This window comes from Myotis yumanensis, unplaced genomic scaffold, assembly GCF_028538775.1.
Source record: "Myotis yumanensis isolate MYYU_CA2020_CCGP unplaced genomic scaffold, mMyoYum1.0.hap1 SCAF_7, whole genome shotgun sequence".
In the NCBI taxonomy this organism is placed as follows: domain Eukaryota; kingdom Metazoa; phylum Chordata; class Mammalia; order Chiroptera; family Vespertilionidae; genus Myotis; species Myotis yumanensis.
The window spans coordinates 73,946,743-73,959,171 of NW_027223758.1; the positions used below are offsets into that span (position 1 = coordinate 73,946,743).

At 48.5% G+C, this 12,429-nt stretch overlaps 1 protein-coding gene across 1 annotated transcript in view; it reads right to left on the minus strand.

The window, feature by feature from the left end:
- Positions 1-43: 43 nt before the first annotated feature.
- Positions 44-12,429, minus strand: part of PPP1R16B (protein phosphatase 1 regulatory subunit 16B) — a 100,495-nt gene continuing 88,109 nt past the window's right edge. Inside the window, exons 6-11 of the mRNA XM_070420977.1 lie at positions 11,175-11,299; positions 9,393-9,518; positions 8,527-8,602; positions 7,704-7,833; positions 7,444-7,612; positions 44-4,611 (exon numbers count right to left, since the gene is read on the minus strand). Of these exons, the coding sequence (XP_070277078.1) occupies positions 4,102-4,611; positions 7,444-7,612; positions 7,704-7,833; positions 8,527-8,602; positions 9,393-9,518; positions 11,175-11,299 (1,136 nt within the window). The 3' untranslated portion in view covers positions 44-4,101. The remainder of the gene's footprint in view (positions 4,612-7,443; positions 7,613-7,703; positions 7,834-8,526; positions 8,603-9,392; positions 9,519-11,174; positions 11,300-12,429) is intronic.

Below are 12,429 nucleotides of genomic sequence, written 5' to 3' on the forward strand. Positions count from 1 at the left end.
GTTCAAGAGAGCTCACAACAATGACCACAGCCACACTTACAGATGTTATTAAAAGGAATTTAATAATCTTAATTAAAAACTCAACAGCGAATTCCGTCGCAGGCCTTGGCAGCTGGAAGCAACTCCAGGGGCATGCCCCTTTGGGATGTGGTTGGGCCATGGTCTTAGACACAAGGCCCACCACTGCCGGATGGTGAGGAGCTACCTGAAAGTTACTTCAATACAATATCAAAGATCCTTGAGGATTTTTTTTAAAAAAAGTTTTAAATATATTAGACTCTCTTGATTGCCATTTTTTACACAAAGCTGCTGATACAGTATACAGAGTTTTAACTTTTTTTTCACATAAAATACATTTTTCTTAATTGTTCTCTGTACATCAGTGGCTTCTGGTCTGGTGAATTATTGCGGAGGGCTGGGGATCTTCAGACATTTCCTGGGTGTGCAGAGCCAGGCCCCGCACTATGGCACTTGCATGCCCATGGGAAGCAGGTCCTCTGGCCAAATGGCCAGCAAGAGATTCCTATCAAGGAGAGGGCTATAGCTTTTAGCAAAGGGATCACTTCTATGGAGTTATCCACTGACCACATGACCCTTTGCTCTTATGTGCCCTGGGGGTGGGGAGGCTGTCCCCAGGCTACAATAGCCAGAGTTAAATATAGTCCTTCTGAGCATCTTACAAGGAGTGCCTTCTGGGAAAGCAAATGGAAGAGAGAGCTCAAGATAAAAAAGTATCTGACACCAAGAACCCAAATAGTCTTAAGTTACTACAAAGCCAACAAACTGTGGTGAGATAGGACAGGGGACATACCCTTGTTAACTTTCTAAACCCATTTAAGTTGATCAAACAGTGCAGAGCAGTTTCATTGATGCTGCATATCTGATGGAGAACTACATCCTGAAGTCTTTAGTAGACTTGAGTCTAGGGTTCATTCAGCTTCCCTGAGTTACTGGCCAGAAACTCACCAATTTTCAATAGTCTGGGGGCTTAGGGTGGGGTGAGAGCAAGGGCCAGAGCTCACAGTGAGCCGCGTGGCACCTGCTTTAGAAGTAGCCTCCTTCAATCTGCCAGGAGCTGCCACTAGACCTGGATCTCAGCAAGAGCTGGGCATCTGGTCAACCTTGCCAGCATTCTTCCAGCTCCTTGATCCACACCGGCCCAAAGAGGCAATTCATGAGGAAAGGCTTCGATGTTAAAGGAGAAGCTCTTTCTCTTCCCATTATCCATTGGTGGAGCAGGAAGATTACATAATAAATAGCAAAAATGAGTAAGAGACAATGAGTTTTAAAACCTGAGATGCATTTGGCAGCAAATTCCAGAATTCTTATTCTTCTAGACACTGATCTCAAACTGCTATTATATAGTGCCTCAAAGATGTTGGCCTGAAGGCAGCTAGGAACCCTGAGAGCTCCATATAGACTTGGGATGGTGTCTGCCTGGAACCCAAGATCCAGCGTCTGCATTTAGTGGCAAATGTCAACTAGGCATATTGGACCAGGAAGCAGTCACTCTATCTCAGATTAATTGAATGGGCTGCTGCTGACACCCATGGTCCTCGAGGGTTGAAAACCATAAAGAGCAGTCTCCTCATTCTATCTTGTCCCTCCTTAACTCCCAGAACCTAACATAGTGCCTGGTATGTCACAACTACTCAATAAACTACATGAGTGAATAAATGGATGACCTTGGCCCCAGCTTGTTCTTCAACACCCAAGAGACCTACAGGAAAAGTACCCCAGGTACTTGGAAGCCCCAACAGGGAATGGTTTATCCCTGATTGAAAATATGAGCTTGTACTCAAAAGTCTTTAGTTGTCTCCTGTTGGAGAATCAGTGGGATTCCCAACCTTCTGGGTAGAGAGGAACAGCCCAGGAGGCAGGAAGCAAGGGGGGAGGAGGGAATGGCCAGAGGGCTATGAGTGGGCAATAAACGGCTCCAGTCTCTGTGCCCTGAGCAAACAGATCCAAAAACCTGCCCAGCTCTCTCTGGAGGAGTATGTGGCTTCTCTCGGCACTCCCCAGCTTACAGCTTAAGTTGGCTCAAAAGGAATTTCAGTGTTAGTCTGATCTGAACACTGTTTTAAGGTATATCCCTGCCCTGCTCTGGCCATAGGCTGAGATGATGGAGAGCCCACTCAGACCTCAGGGACATAGGAGGCATCACACAAATGCCTGCAGTCTCCTGACCTGCCCCTCCACCCAAGACTGGAACTGTCCTGGAGTTGGGGTAGGGGGCCTGGTGCTGTGACCCTCCCTGCATTCAAGAGCCACCAGGGGTACAATGACGCTCCTGAGCCCTGTGCTCTCCTGCCCAGCTGCCCTACTCCTGGGAAAGCATCAGCCAGACCCCCTGGGAGCCAGCTCCCTCTCTGGGTTAGGGGAGTGGGCGGGGACCACAGTGGGGACTGGAACTTACAAACAGCAGACCCATTACTAAAGCTGTGGCACAAAGGGAACTTCTCCAGCCACACAGCCTCCTGGCCCTGGTGCCCCCAGAGAGAAGTTTTCATAGGCTCAGAAAGGAGAGAGTTAAAGGGAACCCAGATTTGTCCCCCAAATTGCAGAATCTGGATCTAGGGGGCACCTTCAGAGCTCTAAGGAGGTAGTTTTAGGACAAATAAAAGGTGCACAGAGCAGGGAACAAACCTGCTCATTAGTGACACCAATGGGTTTTAGCTGAGCCAGTGGATAGTGCCCAACTCATGGGCGACAATTTAAAGGGGCTCATGAGAGAATGCAGTGGAGAGGTGACGGGCAGCCTGCCCCACCGGTGAATTGAATGGGTGGTCACATGGCTGGCTCCTGGCATGGAACAGGCTTGTGACCAACCTCCTCACCATCACTCTCTCCTGAATGCAGATCAGGGTGTTGGCCATGGGCACTGTGGATTTGCAGCCCTGGGGTGTCACCACTCCAGCAGCAACAGGTGGGAGTCCCTGGGCCAGGCAGGAACTCACAAGGGCCAACTGGCAAAGCGGGGCCTGGGGTCCTGAGCATTCACTCTAGGAGTGGGGAAGGGGTGGCAGGCAGCAGCCCCTTGCTGTTCACTCTGATGGCGCAGTCTGATGAGGGCTGGCTGAGAAACTGCCAACATGAACTCACCCCTCTCCTTGGAAAAGCCCTTCCAACTGAAGCTCCTCACTAAGTTCATTTTTCCAACACAAGCCAGTAAAACCTAATGATCATAACATTCTCCATAAAAGCAGCCAAATTCAGTTACCTCCTGCCTAGAGTTTTACAGCCTTAAATAGTCCTTTTATGAAACTCACTTTTGGAAATACTGCCTTTGTTACCTCCTCCACTTTTTGATGCTTTCATACAAAAACAAAATGTGATCTGGAATATTCCGGGAATAGAATATCCTGGTTTTCCACCTTGGCCCCTGGGCGTTCACACAACTAGTTCCTGGCATGGGCAAGGATGTGGGAGCACATCCTTTTCATTTCATCTACCCATTTCATCTGTCCATTTCATCTACCCATGTGGGTTCATGGCTTCCTCTGGGCACAGAGCGGACTTCCTGCTCCTGTCAGGTGTGGATGGTGGCCCAGATCCCAACAGGACTCTGGGCAGGACGATGGGTCTCAGCTTAGCAGGCCCCCTCCCCTGCTAAAGCCACATTGGCAGTGGTGATAAAACTCTGAGTCTTAACCTCAATCATTCTCTCAGGAATAGCTCACAAATTCTCTGTTCCACCTGCTTCCCATGAGCCCAGCTGTCATTTGTATGCACGTTGATGAAGTGTGTGTGTGTGTGTGTGTGTGTGTGTGTGTGTGTGTTGATATGTGACATGCGAGTACTGGTCCAAAGAAGCCTCTATCAATAACAGAACTGGAATCCCAGCCCTCCCTCCCCCAAATTAGACAGCAGGGTGAGTCGGGAAGCCGCTAGGGGCCTTGTTTCTGATGGCAGACAATGCAGCAGGAAGCAGACCGTGGGAAGGGGTGATGCTACGGGCAGCAGGCTGTGAGGTGGGGTCAGCATTCCTCTGGAAAGCAGAGCCCATCTCCCCCTAGCTGCCCTCTGAAGCCTCCCAGCCAGGGCTGGCCTGGATTCCAGGGACCCCTCCCCAAAGCATCTCTCTCCTCTGTCACAGGGAGACTAGGAGATGCGGCAGCAGCCATGGACCTTCTCTTCCATCTCCTCAATGGGGGCCTTGAACTTCAAGAGGGGGGGGTCTCCGCTGGTGACCGTGTAATATACCGAGGTCCCATTGTTGCTGTATGGTGAAGTTCTGCCTCCGATCAAGGGGGCCTTGCCTTCACTGCTGCTCTCACCCGTCCTGGCCATGCTGCTGCCCAGGTGGGTGCTCAGGAAGGGATGGCTGAGCAGCTTGGCTGCAGCCCGATGCCGCTTTAGCTCCAGAAGCGTCTGGGGGCTCTGCTCCTTGTAGCCACTCCAGGGTGGGGTGGCATCAGCCATGCTGGGGCTGCTGTAGACCATGGTATAGTCGGGCACCTCGTGCACTTTCCAGACATCCCCGTTGGACAGTGCATACTGGTAGGCGCTGACCGAAGCCCGGAGGCCATTCTCAACAGGCATGTCCATTTCACTTCGTGGGATCTTGGTGGAGAACTCAGAGAGCAGCACGGGCTTCTCCAGCCGGGGGTTCTGAAGGGGAAAGAACGATGTTACCAGCTGGCAGGAGGCTCTGAACCCACAACCCACTGCACCTCTGCTGAGGGCATTATTGTCTGGACCTGTCCTCCACCCATTTTCCCTACCTGGGTGATAGGACGTCCTTTTTGCTTTGGGGGACTCACCAATCAATGTGTTTTAGGAGAGCTGACCAACCTCCATCCTTGACCCCAGGCCTGGATGGTCAACACATTCACCACAGGAATTGGTTCAGGGATGGGTTCTTGACTGAAACTGATTTAATGAAACTCAACCCTAGGACTTTTGCTAGAATGATTGGGAAAGAGAAGTTCTGTTTTTACAGAAATTGAGGGTGGTGAGAATGATACAAGTTGGGGGCTGGGGAGACACCATGTCAAAGGGCTGATGTGAAGGAAGACTGAAGGAGAGAGAGAGAATTTATCCTGATGATGTGTTTTGAGCCCCTGGATCCAGCTGGGCCAAGATTTTCCAGTTATAAGAGCCTGTAAATTCCTTTTTCGTGTGAGTTGACTTCAACTGGGGTTTTGGTCACTTGCAATCTTTCCTCTGTATTCCCAGCATATCTCCACTCGAAACAGCAGAGATTCCTACCCAGAGGTCCTTTACACCCAGAAATCCCTGCATAACTACAGCTGCCTAGAAGCTATAAATGAAAAGGTTGATATATTTGACAATAATGAAAATGTAAAGCCTAGCAAAAATCACCATAAACAGCCCAGCTGGTGTTGCTCAGTGGTTGAGCGTTGACCCATGAACCAGGTAATCCTGGTAGGAGGTATGCAGGAGGCAGCCAATCAGTGATTCTCTCTCATCATTGGTGTGTCTATCTCTCTCTCCCTCTCCCTTTCTCTCTCTGAAATCAATTTAAAAATTTTAAAAAAGAAAGCAAAACTTTAAAAAATCACCATAAAAAATCAAAATGTGCATGACAAAACTGAAATGATATTTGCAACATATATGACCAAAAAGGGACTAATTTCCCAAATAAATAAAGAGCTCTTAAAAGTCCACTTATAAAGGTTCTACTGCACAAAAGAAAAAAATCAGCAAGGGACACTAATATACAGTTCACAGCAAAATATAGCCTGTAAATACAGGAAAAAATAAAAATATTCAATCTCACTAATAATTAATGACATAAAAATTAAGACAACAAAAGTTTTACCAACCACATTGACAAGTGTCTTTAAAGTTTGTTCTTACTCAGTGCTGGCAAGGGTGTGGGGAAATAGCTACTAGGCATGTAAACTGCCACAGTCTCTTTGGAAGTCAATATCAATCACATCATCTAAAAAAATTTGTTTTTAAAGAAGAATGAATACTTTGTGTGTTTTCCAGATACACTCCCCAGGAGAACAAAGCCTGAAAATCATCATTAGGCAGGTGGAGAATTATGGCATGTCCTTGTACTGGAATATTCTGCAGCTAAGAATTGAGGCAGTCCCCATGTACTGGCTTAGGATTCCAGGCATCTCCAAGACATGTATACATAAAAATAAGGCATCTGAAATGTGATTTGATTTCTGTCTACAACTCTTTTCTTCCCAACCCACAAGCTTGGGGACCAGATGGAACAAAGCCTCCGTGTTGCTCTCTCCATCCCAGCCCGCCACTTTGATGGGGATTCCCTTACACAGATGCCATCACTCCTGCTGTTGAGACCAGCCCACATGTGACCTCCCCATTCACTGGGGAAGCAGGGTCCCATTGAGACGTGTGTATACACTATGCAACTCATCAGCAGACCTTGCATCCCTCCAAGGCAATACTCTCTAGAAATGCTTTCAGTTGCTCAATGTGTGGTGGAACCAACCTCTCCCTTCCTATCCCCAGCAATTTTGCTCTGGCCTCAACCTTGGCCTCACTCAGCAGACACAGCCAGGCATGGACCTGAGTGCATCAATACTGAGTTGAATAGTGTCCCCCCAAATTCATGCCAATCCCACATCTCTGAATGTGACCTTCTTTGGAAGTAGGATCTTTGCAGAAGGGATTAGTTAGATTAAGATGAGGTCCCACTGGATTAGGGTGAGCCCCAATCCAATGACTAGTATCTTTCTAATAAGAGAAAAAAGAGACACAGACACACACACATGAGGAAGGCCATGTGAGGACCGGGGCAGAGTTTGGAGCCATGCTAGCAAAAGCCAAGGAGTGCCTGAGCCATCAGAAGCTGGGAGAGAGACATGGAGAGGATGGCACCTTGCTTTTTAGACTTCTAGCTTCCAGAGCTGTGAGAAAAGAAAGGTCTGCTGTCTTAAGCTCCAAGTTTGCAGCAGTTTGTCACAGCAGTCCTAGACACCAATAGAGCATCTTCTTAGGAAAGCCGTCTCAAGCCCAGGGCCTTGGCTGCCACTGGGGCAGGCTGCTTAGAGGTCCTATCAGTAACCTACTGTTTTTCAAAAAATTTCTTTCAATCAGATGTGTTCTGGTAAACACAGTTCTCAACTTCTTGTTATATCCCCTCCACTCTGGAAGTTTCCGTGTCCTTAGCTCCCAGGGTGGCTGCCCTACCGAATCTCTTTTCTGGGAAGCACAGATTAGATCTGCCGGAGCACGAGCAGGCACATGGTGGTCACTCACTCCCTGTCAATTATGAGAACCTAATGGGTGCCAAAGCTCTCAGCTCTGACTCAAACACACCCTAGGCTTGCCTCATTAACCACAGTAGCCACCACCATCAGTCTGGATCTAGCTGGTCTAAGGGCCTGCCTAGCTAACCTCCTTCTGAAGGCTCTCAGATGAAGAGGCCAGAACAGGGAGGGGCCTGGTCCTCCTCCCAAGGCAGTGGCTGACACTGGGGCAGGGTATGAGGCCACTCACTGGGTCCTTATTCTCCTGGTCTGTCCTGGTCTCCCTGATGTCCCCATTGTAAGTTGAGGTCCGCTGATCCTCTGCCACACTCCGCTGCTGCCACAGGATGGCCTCGCCCTCATACTCCTTCCTGTACAGGTTCGTCCTGTCCGACAGGCTGGCTCGACGCACCACCTTCCTGAAGGGAGAGAGGGGGTACTGGAGGCTGCATCGAGGCACCACAGGCAGGAGAGGCATGGGGACCCCTAGCTGCCTGGCCCCTGACTCACCCACGGCTGCCTGTGCTGGACGTTCTCCGGCTCAAGGACGACTTGTGCCTCAGCTGTGACTTCATGATCACATCGTGCTTGTGTTTTAGCTCCAGCAGCAGGACCTTGAACTCTTCTTCCTCACACAGGTCTGAAAGAGCAGAGGCATCTGCTGTGGGAGGCAGCTTGTGGCCCCTGGGAGCCCTCCAGACCAGAGGAGCTACCCTCCCAACCGAATGAAAACTCCCAGCATCCTTTGGGGCATAAAGGGAGGGGAGAAAACAATGCCACCCTTATTTCCCGGGCTACAACCCAATCCTTAGAGAAGACTACGAAGGGAAACCCAGGTTCCATACACAGTCACAACTCCTGAGGTCCCCAGTTATGACTGAAGGAGTCATACACCTTTGATAGTTTCCAATAGGATTTATCAGCTCTCCACTGACACAAGAAGTATCAATAGAAACAAGCAGGTACCACGTAGCCCAAATATGAAGTTATGCAAAGAAGCTGAAATCATATATCCCTGCCACCTAATTCTTTCACTCATCTATTTACCTCTTCAATGTCCCAGTCATCCATCCATAGGTTTGTCCTCTATCTATCCATCCATCTATATTTCCTACTTCATCCATACATTCATTCACTTTGCCATACATTTACCTATCCATCCACCCATCTCTCTGTCCATTTATCCATTAATCTATCATCCATTACTTTATTAATTCATCCATCTACACACCAGTCCAGCATCCGTCCAACCATATATTCATCCATTTATCCCTCTACCTATCAAAAAGTTGATGCGAGCCTATTTGTGTACCAGGTGTTGTGCTGGACTTACCTATTGGCATTTCATCCATGGATGTCCTAGCACTGAGACTGGCCCCATGGGACACCAATAGCTCTGCCATTTGCATCTGAAACACAGGAAGAAGCCCATGTTCCCACTGCCCAGGGCCCAAGAGGCCTAGGAGGTGGAAAGAGTGCCCAAGGCCTCTTGGGATGTGACCCAAAGAATGGTGGGGCAAAGTTGACTCCCAAGGAAGGCTTTGAACCCTGGGGCCAGGAATCCTGGGGTGCAATGGACTGACACCACCTCCACTATGCCTGGACCAAGGAACAGAAGAAAACGGAGTCAGCACTATGCCTGGACCAAGGAACAGAGGAAAATGGAGTCAGCTGTAACTCTAGAGTTGTCGGGTGTCTAGGGAGGGACTGCAAAAACTCAATCAGCCCTGACCGGTTTGGCTCAGTGGATAGAGTGTCGGCCTGCGGACTGAAGGGTCCCGGGTTCGATTCCGGTCAAGGGCATGTACCTTGATTGCGGGTATACCCCCAGTGGGAGGTGTGCAGGAGGCAGCTGGTCGATGTTTCTCTCTCATCGATGTTTCTAACTCTCTATCCCTTTCCCTTCCTCTCTGTAAAAAATCAATAAGATATATTTAAAAAACTGCAATCAGGGTTTTATATCTGGGGGACAAATGGAGAAACCACTCAAAGCAGAAAGGCTGGGATTTTCTAATTTGGCAAATTTAATCATCATTCCATTAAACTACAGCTTGTCAAATGTTTTTGCAAACTCCCTAGGTCTTTCATAAGTAGTCAACACCTTAAGCAGGTCGTGTATTCTTTTGAACCAACTGCTAGATCAAGGACAGCAGGCTGGTCCTGTGCTGGCCTTGCTCACAGCCCTCCGGGGTAAACTACCTGTCCCCAGAAGGCAGCCGCGTGCAGGGGCTCCCAGCCATCCCAGTCCTTCACATCCACGCGCACTCCGTGGTCCAGGAGGAGCTCAGCTGCTCGCAGGTATCCGTTGGCCCCAGCTATGTGCAGCTGAAGGAGAGGAAAGAAGAGGGCATTCCCTAAGGGGGGCAGTCCCACATTTGGAGGTGGGGTAGCCCTCTCCCTAACCCACGTCTAAGATCATTCTTGGGGCCAGTAGAATGGCACAGAATGAGGTAGAAATACCAGCCACATTGCAGAGAATGATTACATCTGCAATATGAACCTGGAAGGTAAGGCAGAGAGGTGAGCTCTTCTCCCCTGTGGTTGGTCTTAGAGCTCCTGTGGTGAAGGCAACAGCGTTTACTGAGTCCCTACTACATGCTGAGCCCTGTGGAAGAGGTCTCAGGGGTCCAATACGGTGGTTTTAAAATATGTTTACAAATTCTCTGACACAGCTTCCAAAGCAGGGGTGGGGAACCTTTTTTCTGTCAATGGTAATTTGGATGTTTATAATGTTATTCAAGGGCCATACAAAACTATCACCTTAAAAATTAGCCTGCTGGCCGAAACCGGTTTGGCTCAGTGGATAGAGCGTCGGCCTGCGGACTGAAGGGTCCCGGGTTCGATTCCGGTCAAGGGCATGTACCTGGGTTGCGGGCACATCCCCGGTGGGAGATGTGCAGGAGGCAACTGATCGATGTTTCTAGCTCTCTATCTCTCTCTCCCTTCCTCTCTGTAAAAAATCAATAAAATATATTAAAAAAAAAATTAGCCTGCTGTATTTGGTCCAACATTTAATTAACTCACCCCTAATGCCTTGGCAGGCCCAGACCAAATGATTTTGTGGGCCTTATATGTCCCATGGGCTGGACAGTCCCCACCCCTGCTAAGGGATGGAGTTAATTTCTCTCCCCTCGAATGTGGACCAGATTGAGTGACTCACTTCTAACAAATAGGATCTTGTGAAGGGCAATGTGTGATTTCTGAGACTAGGTCATAAAAGGCGTTGCTGTTTCCACCTTATACTCTTTTGGATCAATCACTCTAGAGGAGGCAGCCATCATGTTGTAAGGACACTCAAGTAGCCCTAAAGAGAAGTTCCAAGGAGGTGAGAAACTGAGGCCTCCTGCCAGGAGCCAGCACTAACTTGCCAGCCACCTTAGGAGTGGATCTTCCAGCCCCATTCAAACCTTCAGATGACAGCAGCCCTAGCCGACATCTTCACTGCAACCTCATAAAAGACCCCAAGCCAGAGCCACCCAGCCAAACTGTTCCCAATTTCCTGACCCACCAAAACTATGTGAGATGATAAATATATCATGTTGTTTTAAGATGCTGATTTTGGGGTAGTTTGTTATGTAGCCATAGTAATCAATACATCCAATAAGGGAAAGCCTCATACTAAGGCCCCAGTTCTTCTACCTAACACCATTCAAGGCCTCCGATGATGGACGCCACCTTAGTTGCCCCTTTTGTTCAATCTCCAAGAAAACACATAAAATACTTAGCACATGATGAACACTCAGGAAGTGATTAACATTCTTAGAAAGCCCTAAGTGATCACAAAGCACACCATGGGAATGGATGAAGGACGGAGAAGGAGATGAGGCAGAGAGAAACCAACTTCCCAGCCAATAGAGGCGAAAGGAAGCCAGCAGAAGACTGGCTGGAGGAAACAGAGGCCCCAACAGTAGAGGTGTGGGTTCCACCACGTGCTGGCCCACTTCCGCTCTGGCTGGTCTTGGTTCTGGCCCATGTCCTCACCAGCGTGGCACCATGGGCGTCGATCCAGTCAAGGTCCTGGCCCGCTGCGATCATACAGTGGATGTCTGCAATCATCTGCTGCTCGGGAGCCGCCCGCATCTCATTGATTTTCTCTTGAGTGATGCCTGCGGGGGGAGGGGGATTTGGTCAGCACCCCAGGCTTAGGCCTCAAGGCGGGGAGAGGAGGAGAGGCAGATAGGGAGGGCAAGGTCTCTGGGCCCCAGGGTCTGCCAGTCAAGGAGGTAGACAGACATGCCCATAGATCATTGTGTTCCAGGCCCAATGAACACAAACATGTGCTGGCCCATAAAACAAAGGCCGCTCCTGCCTGGCACCCAGTAGGTACTATAATGATATCAGTTACTATTATATATGCTGTTCTTCTACCTGGAAACTCCTACCATCCACATACCTACCTCCAACTGATCAAATGGCTGGCTCCGTCTTATTCTCTAGGTCCGGCCCAGACCACCCGTCCCCAGATACCCTCCCCTGACCACCCTGTCTGACCAGGGTTTGTTAGTTTCTTTTCATCTCATGCAGTTGTGATTGTAGCACCTGGCACAAGGCTCAATGAGTTTTTGTTATGGGAATGACTCAATTAATGACTACACAGGTGTGGGCAAAAGTAAGTTTACAGTTGTTCTTATGGAAAGTATTACAATAAGCCCTAGCCGGTTTGGCTCAGTGGATAGAGTGTTGGCCTGTGGACTGAAGGGTCCCTGGTTCGATTCCGGTCAAGGGCACATATCCAGGTTGTAGGCTCAATCCCCAGTAGGGGGCGTGCAGAAGGCAGCCAATCAATGATTCTCATCCTTGATATTTCTATCTCTCTATCCCTCTCCCTTCCTCTCTGAAATCAATAAAAAAATTTTTTAAAAGAAAGTAATACAATAATAAATAATATAAGAATAAACTCTGTTTCACATACTCACAACTGTAAACCTACTTTTGCCCACCCATGTATAACTTTCAAATGGAGAGTTGAATAAATTGAGGTGGAGGGACGCAGAAAGACATTTTAAAGCCTGAACCTCTCGCTAAAATGTTTAAGTGTTACTGGCAGCTACGAATGTTATTTAGTGAGAGAGTGACATGCTCTATAAAAAGGTCCCTTAATCAAACATTCTTGGATAGGATTCAGGGGAGATCTGTAAACTGGAACGGAGAAAAATATACATGATTATTTTTATTAAACTTTAAGTGAAATAGAACATTTCCTTCCATTAGAACACAGGCAAAACCCACAGTAGAA